We start from the raw sequence: 21,656 nt of genomic DNA on the forward strand, positions 1-21,656 counted from the left end.
GAGCTTGAACAACTTCAGTAGTTGGAACCTAATGACAGTGCCAGGCAGACCTCTACAGCAGAAACGTTGAAGAAAAAAAGTAGACTGGAAAGACCACCCTGGGTCTTTATCTGCCATCATTTACTATGGTGCAGAAAGCTGTAATGCTGTGGGTAAACACCAGGTGGCATTGTGGTCTAATTTTGTGCACTAGCTCTTCTTTCTTTAATTATTATTTTTAATAATCTGTTAATGCTCAATATGAAGTTAGCAAAAAGCCTCAGCTTTTATGTACAAGTGTTTTAGATTTATTTGCTTATGCTTTATTTATCAGTTTTGAAGAAATTCACTCAAGGCAGCGTAAAGCAAAAACAAGCCAAATGTAGGGAAAAGACAGTTACAGCAGTAAAACTGTTCACATCTCTTCTTTACAATGCCAACACATTGACATATCTTAATAAGCAGCATATGGTGGGATATACTCATACATTGCAGCATTCGGCCTTTAGTTGTGTGGCTTAGCTTTACTGCTGCTAGCCCCCTCACTGCCGCGCAGCACTTTGAGCGAGAATCCTACGTTTTCAAGCGCCGTTCCTAGCTCTTGTTTTTTCACACGAGCTCGGAGCATTTGTTTTGGATATTTTTGTGACTCAGCGCCATCTGCTGGACTGATACCTTCACCTCTGAGGAAGGCTTTTCATCTGAAGCTGAAACACGGACCAGGTTGGGTCCAGCAGCAAAGGAAACGGACTTTGTATTCATACATGTGATATGTTCTAATGTATAAATATAATTAATAAACCTTGTTATTTTTAAGGCTGATGTGTGCAGCCCCTTCCCCACTTGTTTTTTTGATTTAGTTGTGAGGTTAGAAACATGGACTCTCAGTTGCAAGACTGCACCATTGAAGAACAACGTGCAGTAATGTTTTTTTGGGAGAGGGAATGAAACATGGAAACTCACCATCATATATTGACTCAGTATGGACATAGCACCATGAATCAGTGATAGGCTTAAGAGTGGGTAAAAAAGTTTAAAGGGGGAAGAACAGGTGTAACCGATTAAGGTTGTTCTGGTCACCCAACAACATGTGCACATAAGAGCACATTGACTGGGTGGATGACTTGATCAGAGAAGACTGACAGATGGCGGTGTCTCAGTTGCCTGCAAATTTGGATATCAGCTATGGATCTGCATTTGCCATAACTCATGATGACACGGGTTCCCACACAAGTTAGGACAGCTGAAAGCCAACTTAAATGAATATGCTTAGCTATGCGGACCCCAGCGTGGGATATTAGCCAGAATCTGTATATAAAACATTAGAACAGCCTTATTGGGTCAAATCAATGGTCCATCAAGCCCCTTAGCCCATCCACACGGCCAATTCAGGTCCCCAAACCCAAGGAGTCTTGTGTTTTGATGTACAGCGCTGCGTATGTTTAGTGACACTAGAGAAATGATTAGTAGTAGTAGAGGTTGACGCCACCTCATTGATTGGGTAGACCTGATGCCAAAATGGCAGATACTTCATTTACAGATTGGTGAGGTTCAATCCAGCACTGCTTTTCAGTCTTACACAAACCTCTGTAAAAAGAGACAAAACTAATCATTTTGAGAACCCCTCATGTATCATTGTGGCAGAAATTGAGAAACCTTCAGTGAGGATAATTATTGTATGTAGCTCACAGCATGGTGAGTTTTGGCACTTGTTTGTTGATTGGGTTTCTTGATGATCTGAATCAGATTTATAAATCATTTTAAATGTTCCCACAAGAAGGACCCAGCTAGCCCTTCAGAAATAATGTCCTTTTTTTTCCACAGTGCTTGAATCGGAGTGGAGTAGAACAAGTACAAGAGGATCGATTTTTCATTCCATCAAAAATTACAAAGACTAGGGGACACTCAATGATGTTTCAGGGAAATGCTTTTAAAACCAATAGGAGGAAATATTTTTTCACTCAGAGAATAGTTAAGCTCTGGAACACATTGCCAGAGGTTGTGGTAAGAGTGGACAGCGTAGCTGGTTTTAAGAAAGGTTTGGACAATTTCCTGGAGGAAAAGTCCATAGTCTGTTATTGAAAAAGACATGGGGGAAGCCACTGCTTGCTCTGGATCGGTAGCATGGAATGTTGATATTCTTTGGGATTCCAGAATCTTGCTATTCCTTGAGATTCTGTGTGGAATCTCTACTATTTGGGTTTTGGCCAGGTACTAGTGACCTCGATTGGTCACCGTGAGAACGAGCTATTGGGCTTGATGGACCGTTGGTCTGACCCAGAAAGGCTGTTCTTATGTTAATCTCTCAGGCTTTGGCCAGCCACTGCTTTAAACACCCTGAGAAATTACAAAATGTAGGGTTTTGCCCTCTTTTTCCAGTAAATCTGGATTAAATATAACAACCCCCAAAAAATACTGTAATAATGTTTTTCTCTATTCACTAAATTCTGCCTCAAAACAACCCCAAAGAACAGAAAATACAATGAAGTAATGCTAATCCCCATGTGCAGGACTGCCTAAAACGGAATTAATCTGGGATATTTTGTTAGTGGTCTTTGCTGGGACTTCATCTGGGCTCTTGGAAGAGCTGGGGGACCTCCTGTTCCTTATTCAGCCTTGTTATCCAGGACAAGTGCTAGAAATCTACAATGCCTGTTCTTTTCTGAGTCTCAGTCCAAGTCTACAAGTTGCAGAAATGACGGGCTGGCTGTTTACAAGTCTGACATATTGACGTCTCACAAGCAAACGTTGAAATCAATTTACAATTCACTTAACAAACTGTGATTATTCCCATGTGGGCAAAAGAAAAAAAAAAAGACAGCTGCCAAAGGTTATGCTAGGCAGAGAAAGCAAGAACTAGAGAGGAAGGGACGGAGAGCTAGACTGAGCCAACCTCAGAAGCAGAACTGAAGAGAAAAGACAGGGAAGGAGGACTGGCAGGATAATAGACCAGTCCTTGAAGAGCATAAGATGATTTAGCATGGAGGAAGGCAGCTGGGTATGATATTTTTTGTGGGACTGAGACATTTCCTTCAGCAGAATAAGCTAGATCTAGGGTAGTGTTTCTTAACTCAGTCCTGGAGTCCCCCCTGGCCAGTCAGATTTTCAGGATATCCACAATGAATATGCATAAACTTGATTTGCATACACTGCCTCCATTATATGCAAATTTCTTTCATGCATATTCATTGTGGATATCCTGAAAACCTGACTGGCCAGGGGGGACTCTAGGACCAAGTTCAGAAACACTGATCTAGAGTAACCTGAAATTAGAAGCAAGACTTCAGTAGGATCACATACAAGAGTCTTCTTTTGACCTTTAAAATCCATACTACTAATTGTCCTGAATTTATAAATAGGTTATTAATCCCATACAACTCTTCAAGATCTCTACAATCTGCTTCCCATCATCTATCTGTTCCTTCAATTAATCATTTCTATATGATGCACACAACCATTTTTTAAGTCACTGCCCCATCGCTGTGGAATTCTGCACTTACTAATTTAAGAGAAGAAGTTTCACTGATCCAGTTCAAATCTAAATAAAAGGCATTTTTATTTAAAGTCGCACTGATCCATTTCACATAGCAATAAAGTCAAAGGGTGGGGGAGAGTTCTCTTTTAGAGGACTGACTTCCCAAAACCAAGAGTTTGTCCGGGTTTTGGAAAGCCCCTACAAGCTCCGGCTGCATCTGGAGGGCCTCCGAGCATGTGCGGATAACATCACATGCATCCGCTTATGCTCCAGATGCAGCCAGAGCTCCTCGCAAAGACAGGAAGCTTTCTGGAGGCAGGGCTGGAGGCCGAACAGGATGGGGTTATGTGTCTGTTGTTTTTTGGGGGAGGTTATATGGTAACCCTAGTTAAGCATGAATGCATTAGCACAGGGTGGTACAGAGGGACCCGAGCATAAGAATAGCCTTACTGGGTCATACCAATGGCCCATCAATCTCAGTAGTCTGTCCTCAGTGGCCAATTCAGGTCACTAGTACCTGGCAAAAACCCAAAGAGTAGCATAGGTGGTTTGTGAGACACCAGGAAATACATTACCACTTTGGATGCTCAATCCAGGGCATTGTGAAGGCCTGATGCTGTCGGCACTCAGGAAATGGTATGAACACTTCATCCAATCTCTGGACCATTTTCACGTGTGATGGAGGGTATAGGTTAAGGTTTGGTGTTGGCTATTCGCCTTTACAAACCTGAGCTGAAGGCTGGTTTGGTACAATTGGTGTTCCCCTGCCCCAGAGGGATTAGATTGGTACCTGAGGAGGTGGAGTTGTGCCCCTGGTCACAAGAAGGATCAGTGGGAGAAGATGGGTTTGAACTCTGGCTGAGAGCAGAGGGCTTAGGGAATGTGATGCCATTAGGTGGCAAAGAAGCTTCACTTAATCCTCCACTGCCCCAGGTACATTAGATAGACAGGGAAAAAGCTTGAAGGAAGTACCTGTATGTAAACCACTTTGAGTATGGCTGTAATTCTACAAAAAGTCAGTATAGAAGTCCCTTTCCTGCCTTGACCACCTCCCACGTGGCACTGCAGAGCAATGTCACAGAACCACCCAGCCAGCCCATTCCTGGTAGCTTATATCTTCTCTAGTAGGCTAAGGGCTCCCTGTCCCTAGCCAACATCAGCAACCTGTAGTTGGATCTCTCTCTATAAAGAAGCATGTGTGTAAGCCGCTCAGCGGTAACGCTAGAGGACTTTATCACCGACGCCTGGACCCCTGAGGAAGACACTTGGGTCGAAACACGGACCGTGATGGGTCCTCTAGTACAAGTTGTGGATATTTTATTGACTTTTCTACTTTAATAAAAGTCTCAACCAGAAACATCGGCCTCCACAGTTCTTTTGGTTTGCTCTGTATTTTGCTTTAACTGTGGAATATGCGGGTCAACTTTTCTGGTTGGCTGTATGTGTGTAAGCGCCATATGCACAATTCTTGAGGGGACTGCATAAGTGCAAGGAGGCATGCATGGGTGGGGTTCCCAGTTGCACGCCTAACATGCAGGTTACGCACACTTCAGCTACATTGAGGTCCTTGTGCAACTGGAGGTGTCTGAATGTAAGCAGCACCAATACTGGGTTACCCTAGTATTCTATAATGGAATTTGGGTGCCCAGATTCATTTTAGAATGGGTTCTCACTGTGTAGCATCAGGGTGCCGATTTTCCCTGGACGCCTTTTCAAAACCTGGCACTTTCTCCAGGTTTTGAAAAGCCTCCTCAAATCATGTCAGTCAGGGTGGAAGTCCACACATGCGTGGACTTCCTCTCTGTCCAACAAGAGCAGGCAGCGGAGGCAGGGCTAGGGCGGGATTAGGGTGTTGCAGGGCGGGGATGGGTCTAGGTATCCGGATTTTCAGATTGGAAAATCTGGCAACCCTACTACAAGGAGATGCCCACTTATGAGTTCTGTGGTAGTAATTCTCTGATTTTCATTTGGCCAGTCTCTTTTGCTGCAACTCATCAGATGATTTCAGGTTTTCTTTCCTCGAAAGAGAATTACAAGAGCTGGAGGCAGAGGAATCTGCTGAGTCTCCTGGACAGACTGGGACATTGGAAGGTTGCAAGCATTCTTCATGTGGATGTTATGCAGACTGTGAAGGGACTCTTGCATCATCAGCCTTTATCATTTCTCATCTTGTCTCTATCACTCAGTCTCCTCTGATAGTGAATCAAATGCAGAGCTAACAGAGGTTTAAGTGCATAATGTTTAATGGAATTATTTTATCTGTTACACAGTCTAATGAAATATACAGCAATCACATCACAGCAAAAAGGGATATCCCTGCTTGGACAAGACCGGCCATTCCAGCTGTATCTCTCCTGTGCACAGCACAACACATTAAGGAGACTTTGCTCTCTTTTGATACTGTACATTTTCTGATATATGGAGTGTTTGGAATGGGGGTTCCCTTTAATTCTTCTAGAGCTCTTGCCATCCAAGGATGATGCAGCCTAAAGAACCTTTCAGCATGGACAGAGGGGAAGGGGTTCCCTGCAATTGCATCTTTATGCAACGTCTTGAGTCTTGAACCTTTTTCAGCAACCACGCAGCCTTTTGTTACCAATATTTTTAAAGTTTGTTCAAACCTGGTTATTTTACAGTAAATGTCTGTCACATAGCAACAAGAAAGAAAAAATCCACAAAACAAAAAACATGCTGGAAGCTATTCACAAAATTTCATTCACCTGAAAATAAATAAAGTCAATTTACATTAAAGAAAAGAAAAATATGTACACGATTTTCACAAGTGTAACAAAATATGTATTCTCTGTCTGTGGCAAAGGCCCTCGTCTTTGGATTTGGTTATCTTCCAGGAGTCGATGTGAGCCCAGAGCTTGCTGGTTCCCCTTGGTTCAAAGATATGATGTGAGATTCCAAGTTTCACAGCAAACCTGTGTTCAACATTGAGGAGGGGGGGGGTCATGGCGCCCCGTGTATAGAGAAATCGGTAATGGTTTGTGGACTGCGTGTAAATGGGCGGAAGGATTATATGACAAAATACTGTGACTGGCATTTGTGTTATTCGTCTTCCTGCTCATTAGCTTCATGCAAGTGTTGACTTCATAGGTTCTTTCCTGGGCACTGGGCTTCAGTGATGCAGTGCTGACAAGATTTTGGAAATCCACAGCCCAGGGAAGTCTCTTGGTATCCTGAGGTTACTCACTAGAGTCAGAGACATTTTGATTAAAAATAAAGAGAGTATTAGGGAGAAATCTATCCAGTCAACATTCAGCTGCACTTTTTCAAATGCTTCCTGTAGTTGGCTATGTTAAACCCACATATTTGAGTTCTTATTTTTACTCACTTCTAGCCTACGTGGTTCACATTCAGGTACTCAAGTGTTTCTCCCTATCTGTCCTGGTGGGCTCACAATCTGACTAATGTACCTGGGGCAATGGAGTGAGCTTGAAGCTGCAGATCGAATCAAAAAGCCACTCCTCCCTAAGCCTGGCCAGATCGAAAGCAGCCATTGGGACTTCGGTTTCCCCCAATAATTCCTAAATGACAGCCCTCCCCAGAACAAGTTTGTATTCAGCTCAAGATGCTGAAATTAGGAAAGCAGAATTATTTGATAGGGGCGATCTAACCCTTTGTGGTACAAGTTCCAAACCACCATTCAGAATTGTAAGGGGAAACCTGAAAAGAGCATTCTTAAAACGTTTTGAAGAACTTGTTGAATTCCTAAACATTTATCTACCTGTTACCTGGACTCAGTGACTTAGCGAGAGTAGGAGGTGCCCAGGATGGAGGCACCACCCACGCCGTCCTCTCCACCCCCACACCACATTCACGGCCTCCCTTCCCACCCTCGTACCTCTTTAAATCTTCACCAGCGCAAGCACCTTAGCCGGCCTGCTGCTTGTGCTGGCATTGGCTTTCCCTCTGATGTCACTTCCTGGCCCTGCGACCCAGAAGTGATTTCAGAGGGAGCCAGGCCAGCGCAAGCAGCAGGCTACAGTAGTTGCTTGCACTGGCAAAGATTTTAAAGAGGTACTGGGTGGAATGGAAGCCTGAGCATGGCGTTGGGGGTGGATAGGTGCCAGTGACACCACCAACACGGTGCCTGGGGGGAGGTCTGACCCCTCCCCCTCTTACTACGCCACTGCATGAACTCTAGTTCCTCTGTCTAGTCAGGGTTTTGTGGGGGATATTATCAGTCTTTGGGGAGCTGAGTATGTTCCATCCAGGTACCCAACTGAGGACACCCACATCAAAGCACTGACTGGCAAGTCCACTTCTATAACTCCTCCAGTGATATGTTTTCAAAATACTGTTTGAGGTGATATATTTCCTGATACGGCTTTAACACTGATTTGAATCCTTCTAAGGCAGCATTTCTCAACTCGGTCCTGGAGTATCCCCTTGCCAGTCAGGTTTTCAGGATATCCACAATGAATATCGTCACTGTGCCCAGGGTTAGGCAAGGAAAAATACTGTCCCAAAATGGAAGAACCCTACCAACACCTCAACCCAAAACTAAAACCAGTCTGGGAAGGTTCAGTCATGAGCAGGAAAATACCTATTTGTTTTCACCTGAATTAAGGGGGAACAACGTGCAGGTGGAACTAATAGTGCTGAGAACAGTGTTCCTAGGGGGACTCACAACATTCATGGGGGACCCAGTTCAAGGCAACACCAAGAACCTTCTGGTCTCCACTTTAGCCAGGAACAAGCAACACCTGCAGTTCATTATCCTGAGGCTTATAAGGGCCAGCAGCAGTGCTCAGGAGGGAAACAGCCACTGAACCAACTCAAGCTGAAGAGACAGTTGTATTGAAGGAAGACTAGTGCCTAGGACTAGAAGCAGCCTGCCTCAACAGAATACATGGGTCAGATCTAACCCTATTGATTCTGAAATGTTAGAAGATTTTATGAGTGAAACTTCTGAACATGAAGAGTATTTAGACCCTGAAAAAGTCATGGACTTTAGTGTGGGAAATACTGAAACTGACCTATGTGACATGGAAACCGATTGTGTTTGAACTCGGGTTATGCTGGGACTTTGCCAAATAGCAAACTTAGAAGTTAAAACGGTTTGCTAATTTGCTGAAGAAGTAAAGGGACGGGTTGCCCCAGTAAACTTAAGTTTGGGAAGTTTACTTTAGAGCCTTAAGGCCATGTGAAGGTTTTGGCAAGTTTCTTTTGAAAACCTGAGTTTTTCTAGGCTGTGGCAGTTTGCACTTCACAGCCCTGGCAGTGGGTTTTGTTTTTTTTTTTAGATATCTTTTCCTGTTTGGGTTTCCTTTTGACTGGATTGTGGGACCTGTTGGGGAGGGACCACAACCAATGGTCGCTGTGGGAGGAGGTCCCTTCTGCCCTGGGCTTTGTGGTCAGAAGAGCTCAGAGGCAAGATCCAGTCTGACGCTGCCAGTGATAATTTTGAATAGAAACTGTGTGGAAACATTTTTGAACCAGTTGAATATAGTACTGGGGTTGCAAGCATTCCCTGGTGTAAGTTTGAGTGGACCAGGAAGGACACAGGCCCAAGGGAGGCCATTTTGGAATATATTTCTGAACGCCAAGTTTCCTTTTTGAACCGTGTATGTTGTTTGGGATTTTTCTGAAAATTGAAGTTCCTGAAGGAATAAAGTACTTTAAGTTTGACTCAATCCAGGTGTTTTTAGTACTTGATCCACCATTCCAATTGGGAATTGATTAGCCACTCGGTCAGCACCGTGTGCTCTGGGCTGTCTCGGCCATAACCGCTTGGGCATGGCCCGGCCTGGTGACGCACAGTGACAATATGCATAAACTTGATTTGCATACACTGCCTCCATTATATGCAAATTTATTTCATGCATATTCATGTAGATATCCTGAAAACCTGACTGGCAAGGGGGGACTCCAGGACTGAGCTGAAAAACACAGTTCTAAGGTATCTCTTAGTGGCAAGAACCTTCCATTAAACCCAGTTATCCATTGCAGGGAGGAAAAATCCATTCATCCTGCAGTGAAACCTTTCCAACTGGTTTGTTCTGGATTTTGAGTGTAGATAATAATCTTGTCTCCCTCGGGCTTTCCCTATAAGACTGGCTGCTAGACTTCAGCTGCCAAACTTTGCAAAATATGAATATGTAATGGTCCCATTGAATCCTCTGAATGAAACTAGTGTTAGAGGTGGACATGAGAGTGTGAAAGGCAGTCAGGACATTCACTGTTGTCACCACACCTCTATGTAATGCAGTCCGTCTAACGGGTCTCCTTATATATACTCGCATGGCATTCACAGCTGGTGTAATACTATATAGAAATACAACCCTAGGGCCATTTTGGCCTGCATTCCCTCCACCTGCCTCTAGATACCTCTGGAACATGGACTTTGTGAATTATAAATGCTACTTCCAAAACTATCTTAAATCCAGTGAAAGCTGCATGTCTCGGGGCTTGCAATTGGCTAACTGTTGCCCTGCTTTAACTGCATCCCAAAGCGAAATGTGGTATCCCTTCTTAAGTCTTTTCGGGATACAAAGACAGTATTTTCTACGGAACATACAAAGTCTGGATGGAAGGAAAGAAGTATTTAAAACCAGTGAGGTCCAGATGAACCTCAAACTCCAAAATGTCAGTGGTTCAAACTCCAAAATGTCAGTGCCTCAGTGGAGCTCTTCGGATCAGACCTTGTTCCTTGTTTCTTGTTCCTCTGGACCTCACACTTGATTCATGTGAGCACACGCCAAGGAAGTTGTGGATTACGGGGGCCACTAAGACCCTATGCATCATGCAAGTCAGAAACAGGATTCCTGGGATTCTGGGTCATTATGGATGGGAAGTTTTTCGTGCTCTTGGTGATTCCCATTGTGCAGGACTGTGTACCTGGGGAGACAAAAAAAGGGAAGTCAACGTTTCATCTAAAACAGGGGTGTCAAAGTCCCCTACTGGAGGGTCGCAATCCAGTCAGGATTTCCCCAATGAATATGCATGAGATCTATTTGCATGCACTGCTTTCATTGTATGCTAATAGACCTCATGCATATTCATTGGGGAAATCCTGAAAACCTGACTGGATTGCAGCCCTCCTGGAGGGACTTTGACACCCCTGATCTAAAAGGAGGTTTTCTTGACTAGGGTGACAGGCTGCCCACACAGTGGCATAGTGAGGGTGAGAGGTGCCTGGGGGTGGTGGCGCCCCTCCCCCACCCTCATCTCCACTCCAACTTCCCCCCCCAATTTCCCCCTTGATGCACACATGCCCCTTCCCTTCCTTCTCCCCTACCTCTAGATGTTCACCGCCATGAGCACAACGAATGTCAACCTGCTCCTCGCGACCCCGTCTTCTCTCCCGCTAAAGTCACTTCCTTTGCGGAAGTGACATCAGCGGACCAGACAATACGGTCGCCAGGAGCAGGTTAAAGTTGTTGCTCATGGTGGTGAACAACTAGAGGTAGGGGGCGGAGAGGAGGAGGAGGAGGGGTGTTGCACACCCTTACTACGCCACTGCGCCCAAAGTGCGATAAAGAGATCTTTAACTTTTTACACGTAAAAGAAGACCAGGTATTTCAGCTCTTCCAAAACTTGCTGAAAATCGATATATAAAGCTGTAGGAACTCTATGAGCATCGGGAGCATTCAGCACGGCTCCCTGTACTAATAACCGCTATTACGGTATAGTAAAAGGGGGAGATAGTTAAGGTTGCCAGCTCTAGGCACTGTTCTACAAAGTGGCACCTATGATACCTGGGCAGAGCACGAGCCAGCCTTGGGAGGGTCTCCTGGGTACATGTGTACTTTAGAACAGTGGCTCTTAAACCTGCCCTGGAGGGTCACCAGCCAGTCGGGTGTCATGCTCTCCCTAATGAATATGCACATAATGGAGGTAACAGGCATGCAAATCTATCTCACGCATATTCATTAGGGATACCTGAAACCCCAACTGGTTGGTGGTGCTCCAGGGCAGCTTTGAGAAGCACTGCTCTAAAGAACACTGGAAAGCTTGCGCTTCACTTGGCACACCTAGAACGTCAATTTATGCCTATCATTGGCATGGTGGAAGAGGATGTGCCTACACATGGGCATGCCAATGCCAACCTCACACTAAACTGCCTTTACAGAATTGGCATTAAGCGCATGACATAGGGGTGCTAGATTGAGGCTCCAGTTGACTGAATTACCCCCCAAGGCAGGCAGAAAAGTCCAAATATTAATTTAAAACACAGGCCTTTGTATGACAGGAAAAAAATGAACTATTTGTAATAGATGTTCTAAAATTATTAATATGTGCATAATGAGATTGAAATATGAAAACAAAAAGGCAAATGCTTTGAAGTTCAAAAGGTAAAAAAAAAAAAAATCTGAAACAACTCCCCAAAGGCTTCAAATAAAAGGTGGATGGCCAGGAATGAATGCAAGAAGATGAGCTGCTATCAAGACAAGGTGAAGATAACGCGAGAGAGATTCTCACTTCCCAGGTCAGAAGGAGGAGGCTACAGGTGGGAGCGGGAGATGAGATTGGCGAGATGCCAAAATGCCCACTATCCTTTGGCATTTATTGAACACAGACTTCTGTGATTGTTACAGGCAGTTTCCTTAGCACAGAAAGGCAGCAGAGAAGTATTCTTAAGTTAGAAATGAGGGCAAATGAAAAAAAAAGCAGCCACCGAGCTGCAGCTCTGGACTAATTCATTCATGGTGCAGACAGCGGAAACTTCATACAGGCCAATGGAAACGAAAAGGAACAAATAACATGTTCCCTGTAGATTAGTTAAGTTATTTCCCACCCTCTGGAGATCTGGCACGAGGAGTTGCTGGAAGAGGTACAATATGTGTGATTTACTTTTATATCATTAATCCTGAATCCCCTCAAGAAGTTGAGATCCATGGGAGAAAAGTGCCATCTCCATCTTGCCCCTGCTTGAGGTGCCAGCTGGCTGCACTGAGCCATTCTACCTTTATGTCTAATCATGTGATCTGCAAACTCTCACTTTCTTTATTCCTACTACATAAACAGGCCATAGTTAGATTTTTCACACTTGATTTGAAGATTGAAAGGTAAACTGCAAACTGCCTGTCTCCTGGAACTAATCCAGCAATTTATCAGTTAAATCTCTTCTCTGTGGAGGAATGGAACACATCTCTGACTGCAGTCTCTTACTTTTCCTTCTGCTCCTTTGGGCTTCCAGCTCAGTCACAACTAATCAGGGACTTTATCCCTATTTTCTGCCTCTCAAATTACTGTAGTCTGGTCACTGCATAACAGTCCTTAGCTGGGGCCATGCACAAGGGCTCCAACCCCCAGGGGGTGTAAGCGCTTCTTCAAACCAGAACATAAGAATAGCCTCACTGGGTCAGCCCAATGGTCCATCAAGCCCAGAAGCCCGTTCTCACAATGGCCTATCCAGGTCCCTAGTACCTGGCCAAAACCCAAAGAGTAGCAACATTCCATGCTACCGATCCAGGGCAAGCAGAGGCTTCCCCCATGTCTTAATAACAGACTATGGACTTTTCCTCCAGGAATTTGTCCAAACCTTTCTTAAAAGCAGCTACACTATCCGCTTTTACCACAACCTTTGGCAGCCTCAACCAACCTGGGGATTGGAAGACCTGAGCTACTATTTATCATTTCTACAGCACTGAAAAGCGTACACAGCACTGTAGAATCGAGGGATCAAATCTTTAATTAATTTTGAACAATAATTTTTCCATTTGTTACCATACCAAAGGCTCCTTTTATCAAGGTGTGGTAGGGGTTTAACGTGAGGAACACCGCGCACTAAACCACCTGCCGCGCTAGTCGCTAATGCCTCCATTGACAAAGCATTAGTTTTTTTGGCTTGACGCGGAGGTTAGCGCATGATGAAATGTCCAACATGCTAACCCCGCTAGCGCACCTTGATAAAAGGAGCCCCAAGTGTATCATTCTCTATTGCAGATATAAATAAATTTATACGTTTGTCCTAGTTTTGCCTAGTCAGTGAAATTTCACAAGAAGGGCTTATAATATATTTTCTGAGAAAAATAAGAGAGAGTGTCCAAGTTGAAAATGTCTAAATCCAGTAGAACATAGAATCACATACAAAATTCTTTTACTAACCTTTAAAACTAGACAAAATAGTCAACCAGAATTTATCAATAACCTTCTCATTCCTTATAGTTCTTCTAAGACTCTAAGATCATCTTCTAAAAGTCTTTTATCTGTCCCGTCTCTGAAGTGAGGTCTACCATTTTCTCTGTCAGCGCTTCATCTCTTCGGAATAATATTCCGGTCCACTTACGGGAAGAATCAACTCTTCACCATTTTCAGACGAATTTAAAAACATTTCTTTTTCTTGATGCTTTCGAGACCTAAATGCCCTTTTTAGGGCTACATACTTTTCGAAACCCTCCCTTTTGTTTTTTCCCTAAATGTTCTCTTTCTTACTTGATAAACTGTAGTTCTACCCTTCTTCCCTTTTTCGTTTCTGTTTGTTTTTAAATGGTTTTAATAATGGTTGTTGTTTTAAAGGATGTATAGCTATTCCACATATGTTTTTAAGATAATGTTCACCACTTAGAAGCCCGATTGGACGTTATGTAAAATTTTTAAATAAACTTGAAACTCGGATGTGAGAGGGGCAACCATTGTGATGTACGGGACACCTTAGAGGGCACGGTTGTGAACGTCACATAAAGAGTGCCAGAAGTCCATCTCACCAGCCTTACGTGACCCACCTATCTACCACCCCAATAGCCCTCATAGCTACAGGTTACACCTATATGGCGGTAGAGTAGGGTTTTGATAGTGGTTAGAGTGGCTTATGGGCCTGGGTCCTCCTCTCTGTGGCTCACTAGCGCCCCTTCCCCCCCCCCTTCCCGTTACTTAAGACCCCTGTGTGATGCTCTACTAGGCTTTTCCATACAAAGTGTTGCTGTTCTAGAGACAAACATGTACTCTTTCATTCAGATCTTTGTGGAGTGGGAGGAGGTTAGTGAGCAAAGGGGGATGGGGGGGGTCATACCTTAATGTATCCAGAGGTCATCTGATCCATTTGGGTACCTTTGTGGCACTTTGACGCTTCTAAAACAGGTCTAGCTCTGATCATCTAAGTTCTGCCCAGGACATCTTGGAAAAGGGTTTTGATTATCGGCACTTGGACGTCCCAGTTTGTGCTGGGGGGACGGAATTATTCAGTAACATGAAAAGCAGTCGCACCCCAACTTTCCACCCTCCGAGGGGGTTTCTTCAACTCTGTCCATGATCAATTTTTTTCTCCGTTATTGATTGTTTCAGCTGATACTCAAGTTTCTTCAGCTGTTCTTTGAATTCTGAGCAATTCAAACATGCTGCCCTTCCCCCTTTGTCAAAGGCTTTCTTCTACTCCAAAGCTTAATGAACAGCACCTGAGAGATTTCGTTCTCTTTCATATTTGTTCCATTTTTTTTTTTTAATTTTCTGAAAATCCAATAGACAACCCTTGTAAACAGTAGGTCCCGAAAGTTATGATGTAGCACTCCTAATAATAATTGTACACATAGTCAGTCTTCCTGCTGCTTAGACGGAGGAGCCGTTGCGAGTGCATTGCATTTAATTTGCTTTCAAAGTGATTAGACTTTCCATTTTAATCTCTGTGTTTGGTTTACTGCTGATTACACAAACTACCTACCAGGATTTCAATCTTGGAACATTACCAAATTAAAAAAAAAAACCATCTGGGAAAGCAAAGCCTCAAAGTGGTGGGCAGTGAGGGACTAGATGGGCCAGATGCACTAAAATCGGTGATTGTCACGAGACCTGTTTTCACAGCTTTAGTGACGATCACTTTTACTGACCCGATGCACAAAACGGCTCACCGCATGTTTTTCCCGTTGATCGCCCATTTTCTGATCTGGCCATGCAAATTAGCTAAAACCCCCATGCAAAATAGCCAAGCAAATGATGCACTAGCTTCGCTTGGCTATGTCAAAAAAAACAACAACAAACAAACACCCAACAGCAGGGATTTTAGCTATTGGAAATCGAACAGGTCTGCCTGGTTTTGTTTGGGTGCACAGATATTTTGTGTGTCCCATTAAAAAAAAAAAGAAAAAAAACCCTCCCCCACTACTGATGATGGCCCTCCCCAATGACCCCTGATGAATGTGGCAATGGGAATCCCCCCACAAGAGAAAATTGTCAGGAGAGATGCCCACTCCCCTCCTGACAACAGAGGCTCCCCCCCCCCAGACCATCCCCTACCCTTCCCCCCCAGAAAAAGGCAGGAGGGATGCCCACTCCTTCCTGCCACTGGATGCTCCCCCAAACACCCTACCACCCACTCCCCAAACCCCCCCCCCCCCCGTACCTTTGCTAGACATTGATTTTAGTGCAATTCTAGAAACGAGGAAGTAGCCTTTATTGATAAAATGTCAAGGAAAGTACATGGAATAGCCAAAACGGCTGTGGATGAGAGTGTTACATGGTTGGCGTAACTGCTATAATAAACCCTGAGTGAATGACCCAAGCCTGTACTACGATAAGCTGAGAAATTTTGGCCTCATTTATAGAATCTGGCCTCAAGTGTCCAGAGTATGAAAGCCAAAGTCTTGTCATTGGAGCTAGAGAATGACACGGTGACAAAATTCATCACCGTTCCCATCCCCGCGGATAACCGCGGGAAATAATCCCATGTCATTTTCTAGTGTCTATTTCAACCTCAGTCCTTCTACACCAGCATTCTTCAAAGCAAAGCTTGTGGGTCAGTGGTTGTGGCCATTCATACTCTGATTCTTATGGGAGCCAAGGATAATGAAGCCATTGTGACATCACTGATGGAATGAGGCATTATGACATCACAATATCTGCTCTGGATACCAGAGACTGTCATTCTGTAGTGTCTGTTTCAACCTCAGTCCTTCTACACCAGCATTCTTCAAAGCAAAGCTTGTGGGTCAGTGGTGGTAGCCATTCATACTCTGATTCTTCCCTCTCTCCTTAAAGAATGACATAAAGATGGTTTCCCGCGGTTATCCGCGGGGACGGGAACGGTGATGAATTTTGTCACCGTGTCATTCTCTAATTGGAGCTTCCGAAGAAAACTTCGATTTGATCGCCCTCAGTATCAAGCGATTCGCTTTTCAGCCAGTCCACAATACAGGCAATGCTCTTCTTCAGCACCATAATTTGAAGGAATCAATTCTCTCCCTGTCTTATATACTATATGTGTATCGCCGTTATAAAGAACAAGAACATTATGACGTCCTGCCTAGAATGTGCCTCTTTTAGCTGCTCCCTATGTTTCTAAAAGTGCTTTTTCTTTGTATTTGCTGATTTGCATGTAAGGATAGTGATTTTTTTGGTTAAACGTTTTTATTACATTGAAATATCATAATTCTCCAACTCCACAAGCAAGATTAAAATTGTTGGACAATTTACAATATCTCCCTTCCAAACCCCTTCCCACGACATCTTCACAACTGCTCCCAATAGAAAACCAAATGTCGCAGTGCAGTGCCAACTCGGATAAATAGCTGTTCTGGAGCAGAGGTTTTATATTCTTAAATGTTTTAATCAGATCGAATAGAAACATTGACTTTAAAAGCTGGGATTGAAACTGGGATGCAGAACTTCTCCTCTGCACTAGTATACCACATGTTTATTTATATTCTTGCACAGTTGTGCTTGATCTGTTAATTAAATTCAAATCAAGCTATACTTCATTTATATCTCATCATAAATTATCTAAACCTGAGCATCTGCTCCTCATTCTTTATTAAAATTTGGCTGTCTTCACCCCAGGCTGCTCCCGCTGTCTCCTGACCCACAGTATGTTGACTCCATATGAGAACGAGCTGCCAGGGCCGAGATCCACCAGGCAGCCGTTCTACAGGCTCAGGAAGACTTCAGGAATTCTCGTTCTCCACATCTGACAGGAGATGACAGAATAAAGATCTCTACCCAGATTTGTATTGTTGTAATAACCCAAATAATTCCTCTTATTTTCATTGCCAGGGGGACAATGATTTCCTGTGCCACATTCCTTCTCCTTCCCTTCCTTTCCCCTCCACCCATTCAACACAGCAGAAATTATTTCTCCCTTGAATGATTGCTACAAGGCACCTTCAAAATTTGATGACCCCCCTTCACCACCACCTTCCTACAACCCTTCCACCTTCCAGGCTTTCCTTCATTCCTTCGCATCATCAGGGGGCCTAGAGCTCTGCAGTTATCTCCCAAGTCAGGATGTGTCTCGCTTCCTCACCAAGGACTCAAGTGAATTTCTGTTTCCAGAAAACCTAAAATGGTCATGGAATGACTGTTACTGATGCTGGTGCCATTATACATACAGGATCCAGTGAAGATATTAAGAGTTGGAAATGCGGGTCCTGGAGGGAGAAGGTTACTTTTGTATGAAGTATGCCCAAAAAGTAATAAATTGTTATCTCAATCTAGGGTGGGGAAAGGAGTTGGAGGGGGGAGAGATGTTAGCAATGACCAGATTGAGGGATGGATAGTTGTGTAGGCTGTTGGCAAGGGTAGGGATTTTTCTTGTCTATGTTCCTCCTAGACTGAATGGAGTCATTTTGGATGAGCTGCTAAAATTTTGACTGAAAGTTGGGCACAAGGGGGAAAAATAAAATAATTCTTGGATAGACCATATGGTCTTTATTGGCCTTCATTTTTCTATGCTTTTATGTTTATAAAATCTGCCACTTTGTAAAATTCTAAAATGTTGATTAGTTAATTAACGACACCAACAATAAAACCTATTCACACATGAGTTTTACCTATTAAACAATTAACCAAATCAATATGCCCTGCTAAACAGGTTCACATTTCACACTAAGAAAAGTCGAGTTACGGTGGTTCAAGCAGTCTATTGATTGCTTTTGCCTGACACCATGACAGCGCTCGTGCTATTGGCTGGAGTCATCGATGACTGAGCTTTACGCTCCTGATCTCGGTGCAGAAATGGTGAAAGTTGGCCACAATGGCCATGATTTGCTGTTCTGCATTATTCTATGTGCAGACTTTTGTCCCCGTTCTTTTGTTCATTTTCCTTTTCCCTCTCTGGAGCTTAATACTACATTATACACCATAATTACCTGTCTATTTTGGCCTAGGTTTCACTCTCATGATAATTAGTGGAACACACTCAGCAGCTTTGATGTTGTTAATTAGATGCAAAGCAGAAATGAATGGTAAGCCGTGCTCAGCAATGTGGGGGCTCAGAGCACCTCATTAGGAAAGAACAGGTGGGACTGATTTTTTGCTCACACACGCAGTAGATTCCAATAAAAAGATGTCAGAAGAGCACGTCTTCATTGTAAAAACGCAAGGCAACACAAGGAAGAGAGAGAGAGCTCAAGCGTCAACCCAAGAGCTTTCCTTCCAAAGGGCAACTGATGCTGTGATTGCCTCCACAGCAAATGCTTTCGTTAGGCTCAGAATTCTTCAGTAAATAAATAACTCACTATAAATAATACTGCGATCTTCCTGGTCGCTTAGACATATAGGGTCAGGTGCACTAAACTCAGTGATCATCTCTAAACCAATTTTGACTGATTTAGCGACGATCGCCTTTAACAACCTGATGCAGAAATTGGCTCATCATGCAAATAAGTTCATTAATATTGAAATGCCATGTAGACTAGCAGAGCGATTGATGCTCTAACTTGGCTTCCCGATGCACAAAAAAAAGTGATCGCTTTTAGCGATCCAAAATAGCGACTGGTCAAGACCAGTCGCTTACCTGTCTAACCATAGTTTAGCCCTTTTTTTTTAATGGGAACTGATGCTATGCATGTTACACATGCACAATATCTGCCCCATTAAAAAAAAAAAGCAATTCCCCTCTTGCTGATGATGGCAATCCCCGATGACTCCCTGATGAACCAGCACCAGCTATGGGAACTGACCTCCCCCCCCCCCCCCCCCCCCCCCCGCATGAGAGAAAATTGGCAGGAGGGATGCCCATGAACCAGCCCCTACCCTCCCCCTCCTTCCCAAAAGGCAGGAGGGATACCCAAACCCCCTGAACCCCCCCGTACCTTTTTCCAAAGATGGAAGCAGGAGGGAAGCACAGTCCCTCCACTTTCAAGGCCTGCCGATCCAAAATGGTGAGCCTTCCCGCCTCATTGCATCATGTGATGCAAGGGGAGAGGCCCAAGGTCCTGATTGGCTCAGACATCTAAGGCCCCGCCCAAGGCGTCTGAGCCAATCAGAACCTTGGGCTCCTCCTTCGGTATCCATCTCCTTCTCACCATACCAGCTTCTTAGAAGAAGGAATCCATTTTTTCTCCAGGTCAACATAATACAACCTTCCCCCACTACAACAGAGAAGCCAACCTTCTACTTTTCATGTTTTAATAAAATGAAATAGAAAAAGAGTTAAAAGACAGTGCAGTGGGTTCTTATCTTACCGTACACATTTCACTTATTTCAACAGCCTCAGAAACTCCCCATTCTTCTCTGCTTTAGTTAACCATCCATTCCTCATCATAAGAGTTCCTCAACCATTGGCTTTTCACGGTACAGTCATGAGTCTTACCTGTCCTGAGGAAGACAATCGCTCTTATTCAGGTCCTGCAGTTCCTTCTCGACTTTCATATTCTGAAGCATTATGAAATACAAATTAGAGAATGACAAGGGGACACATTTGTCCTGTCCCTGCCCTATTCCTGTAAGCTCTGCCTAAACCGCACAAGCCTCGAACATTTATGGTTTTAAAGGGTTTGAGGCTTGTGCAGATGAGGACGGAGCTTAGGCATTGGTGGAATGAGGCATTATGACATCACAATCTGAGCTCTAGAATGTTGCCACTTAGGATTTTAAAGGGTTCGAGGCTTGTGCAGATGAGGATGGAGTTTGCAGGAATGGGGCAGGGACAGGAAAAGAACTTGTGGTGATGGGATGGGAAAATAAGTTCCCACGGGGACAGGGAAAAATTTGTCCCCATGTCATTCTCTAAACAAATCATTCTTCCAGAAGCCAAGAACTCCGCCTATCCTAGTACAGGTTTGGGTCATTCACTTAGCGTTTATTATAGCAGCTATGCCAACCATGCCTCCAATCAGAGGCATCAAACGCAAAAAAATGTACGATAGCCTACTGGCCACACAGGCAGCAAAACTAGACCACCAACTCTCCAATCTACTGATCACGACACCAGACTACAAAACTTTCAGAAAAGAAATATAAACCCTGCTATTAAAGAAATCCATCAAGACAAAATAACTCCACAGGAAGCATTACAATCCCCCAAAGAAACCCACTCAACTCTGTAACTCTTCTGGAAATGTCCAGATAACCTCACATGTAATCCGCCTTGAACCACAAGGTAATGGCGAAATAAAAGTCACTAATGTAATGTAATACTCGTCCACAGCCATTTTGGCTATTCCATGTACTTTCTTTGACAGTTTATCAATAAAGCCTACATCCTCGTTTCTAGAATTGTGCTAAAATCTATGCTCCTAACCTCTCTTCCGTGTCCCTCAGCTGTGTTTCATCACAGTGAAAATCGTGTCCACAAATCACGTCCGGCTCCATTTGTAAATGCCTTTTCTGGCAATGCTGATGTCTTTTGACTGCCACTGTTTTCCATCACATGTGGTCAGAAGACTATTTCTGTCTGCAGACATGGATTAGCCCTTGACTTGGGCTTCATGTACACTTGTAACATTAATTATTAATTCTCCTTTCAGTGCACCTGTCATCAGTTGAGACCCGATGCACTCATAATGGCTTTCTTCATGCCTGTCTCAGCAGATGGCATCTCCGGGATAATTATGTAGCTCTCTTTGCACTTTACTGCATGTGATGGATGGTGCTTTGATCAAACGACACTAGCCCATTGTCCCTACCTGTTACCAGCTCTCGCCATTCACCATGTGGGCTGCTTCAAATACCAGGAAAATATCACGAGCAGGTCTACTCTTGAGGATCATCCACTTACGTGCCTGGTTCAATTTTGCTTCTCGATGGAAAAACAATGGTATTTGTAGACCAAAAGGCTGGTAATGTACACAATCCCACTCCCCTCCCTGAAAGTTGTTTTGCTTCTAGCTTTGGAAACTGTTGGGGAGCTGAAGACACCATAGTACATGGGAGGGGAAACACATTCTGACTGAGCTCTAGGAGAGCAGTTTCATCCTGGTGTTATTGGGTGATTCTATTCACCTGTGTGCCTTAACGGTCCTGATGTCTACACAAAATACTGTATATACTTGAATATAAATCAATCCGAGTATGAGACAAGGTACTATTTTTCCCCAAA

General features: G+C 43.9%; 1 protein-coding gene across 2 annotated transcripts in view; it reads right to left on the reverse strand.

Moving 5' to 3' along the window:
* Window positions 1-7,379: 7,379 nt before the first annotated feature.
* The window catches only part of HTR4 (5-hydroxytryptamine receptor 4), a 137,399-nt gene continuing 123,122 nt past the window's right edge, over window positions 7,380-21,656 (reverse strand). For both annotated transcript variants that reach the window (XM_033926896.1, XM_033926897.1), the window contains one exon: window positions 7,380-10,303. In XM_033926896.1, coding sequence (XP_033782787.1) covers window positions 10,216-10,303 — 88 coding nt within the window. In that variant the 3' untranslated portion in view covers window positions 7,380-10,215. The remainder of the gene's footprint in view (window positions 10,304-21,656) is intronic.

This window comes from Geotrypetes seraphini, chromosome 18 (genome assembly GCF_902459505.1).
Source record: "Geotrypetes seraphini chromosome 18, aGeoSer1.1, whole genome shotgun sequence".
Lineage (NCBI taxonomy): Eukaryota > Metazoa > Chordata > Amphibia > Gymnophiona > Dermophiidae > Geotrypetes > Geotrypetes seraphini.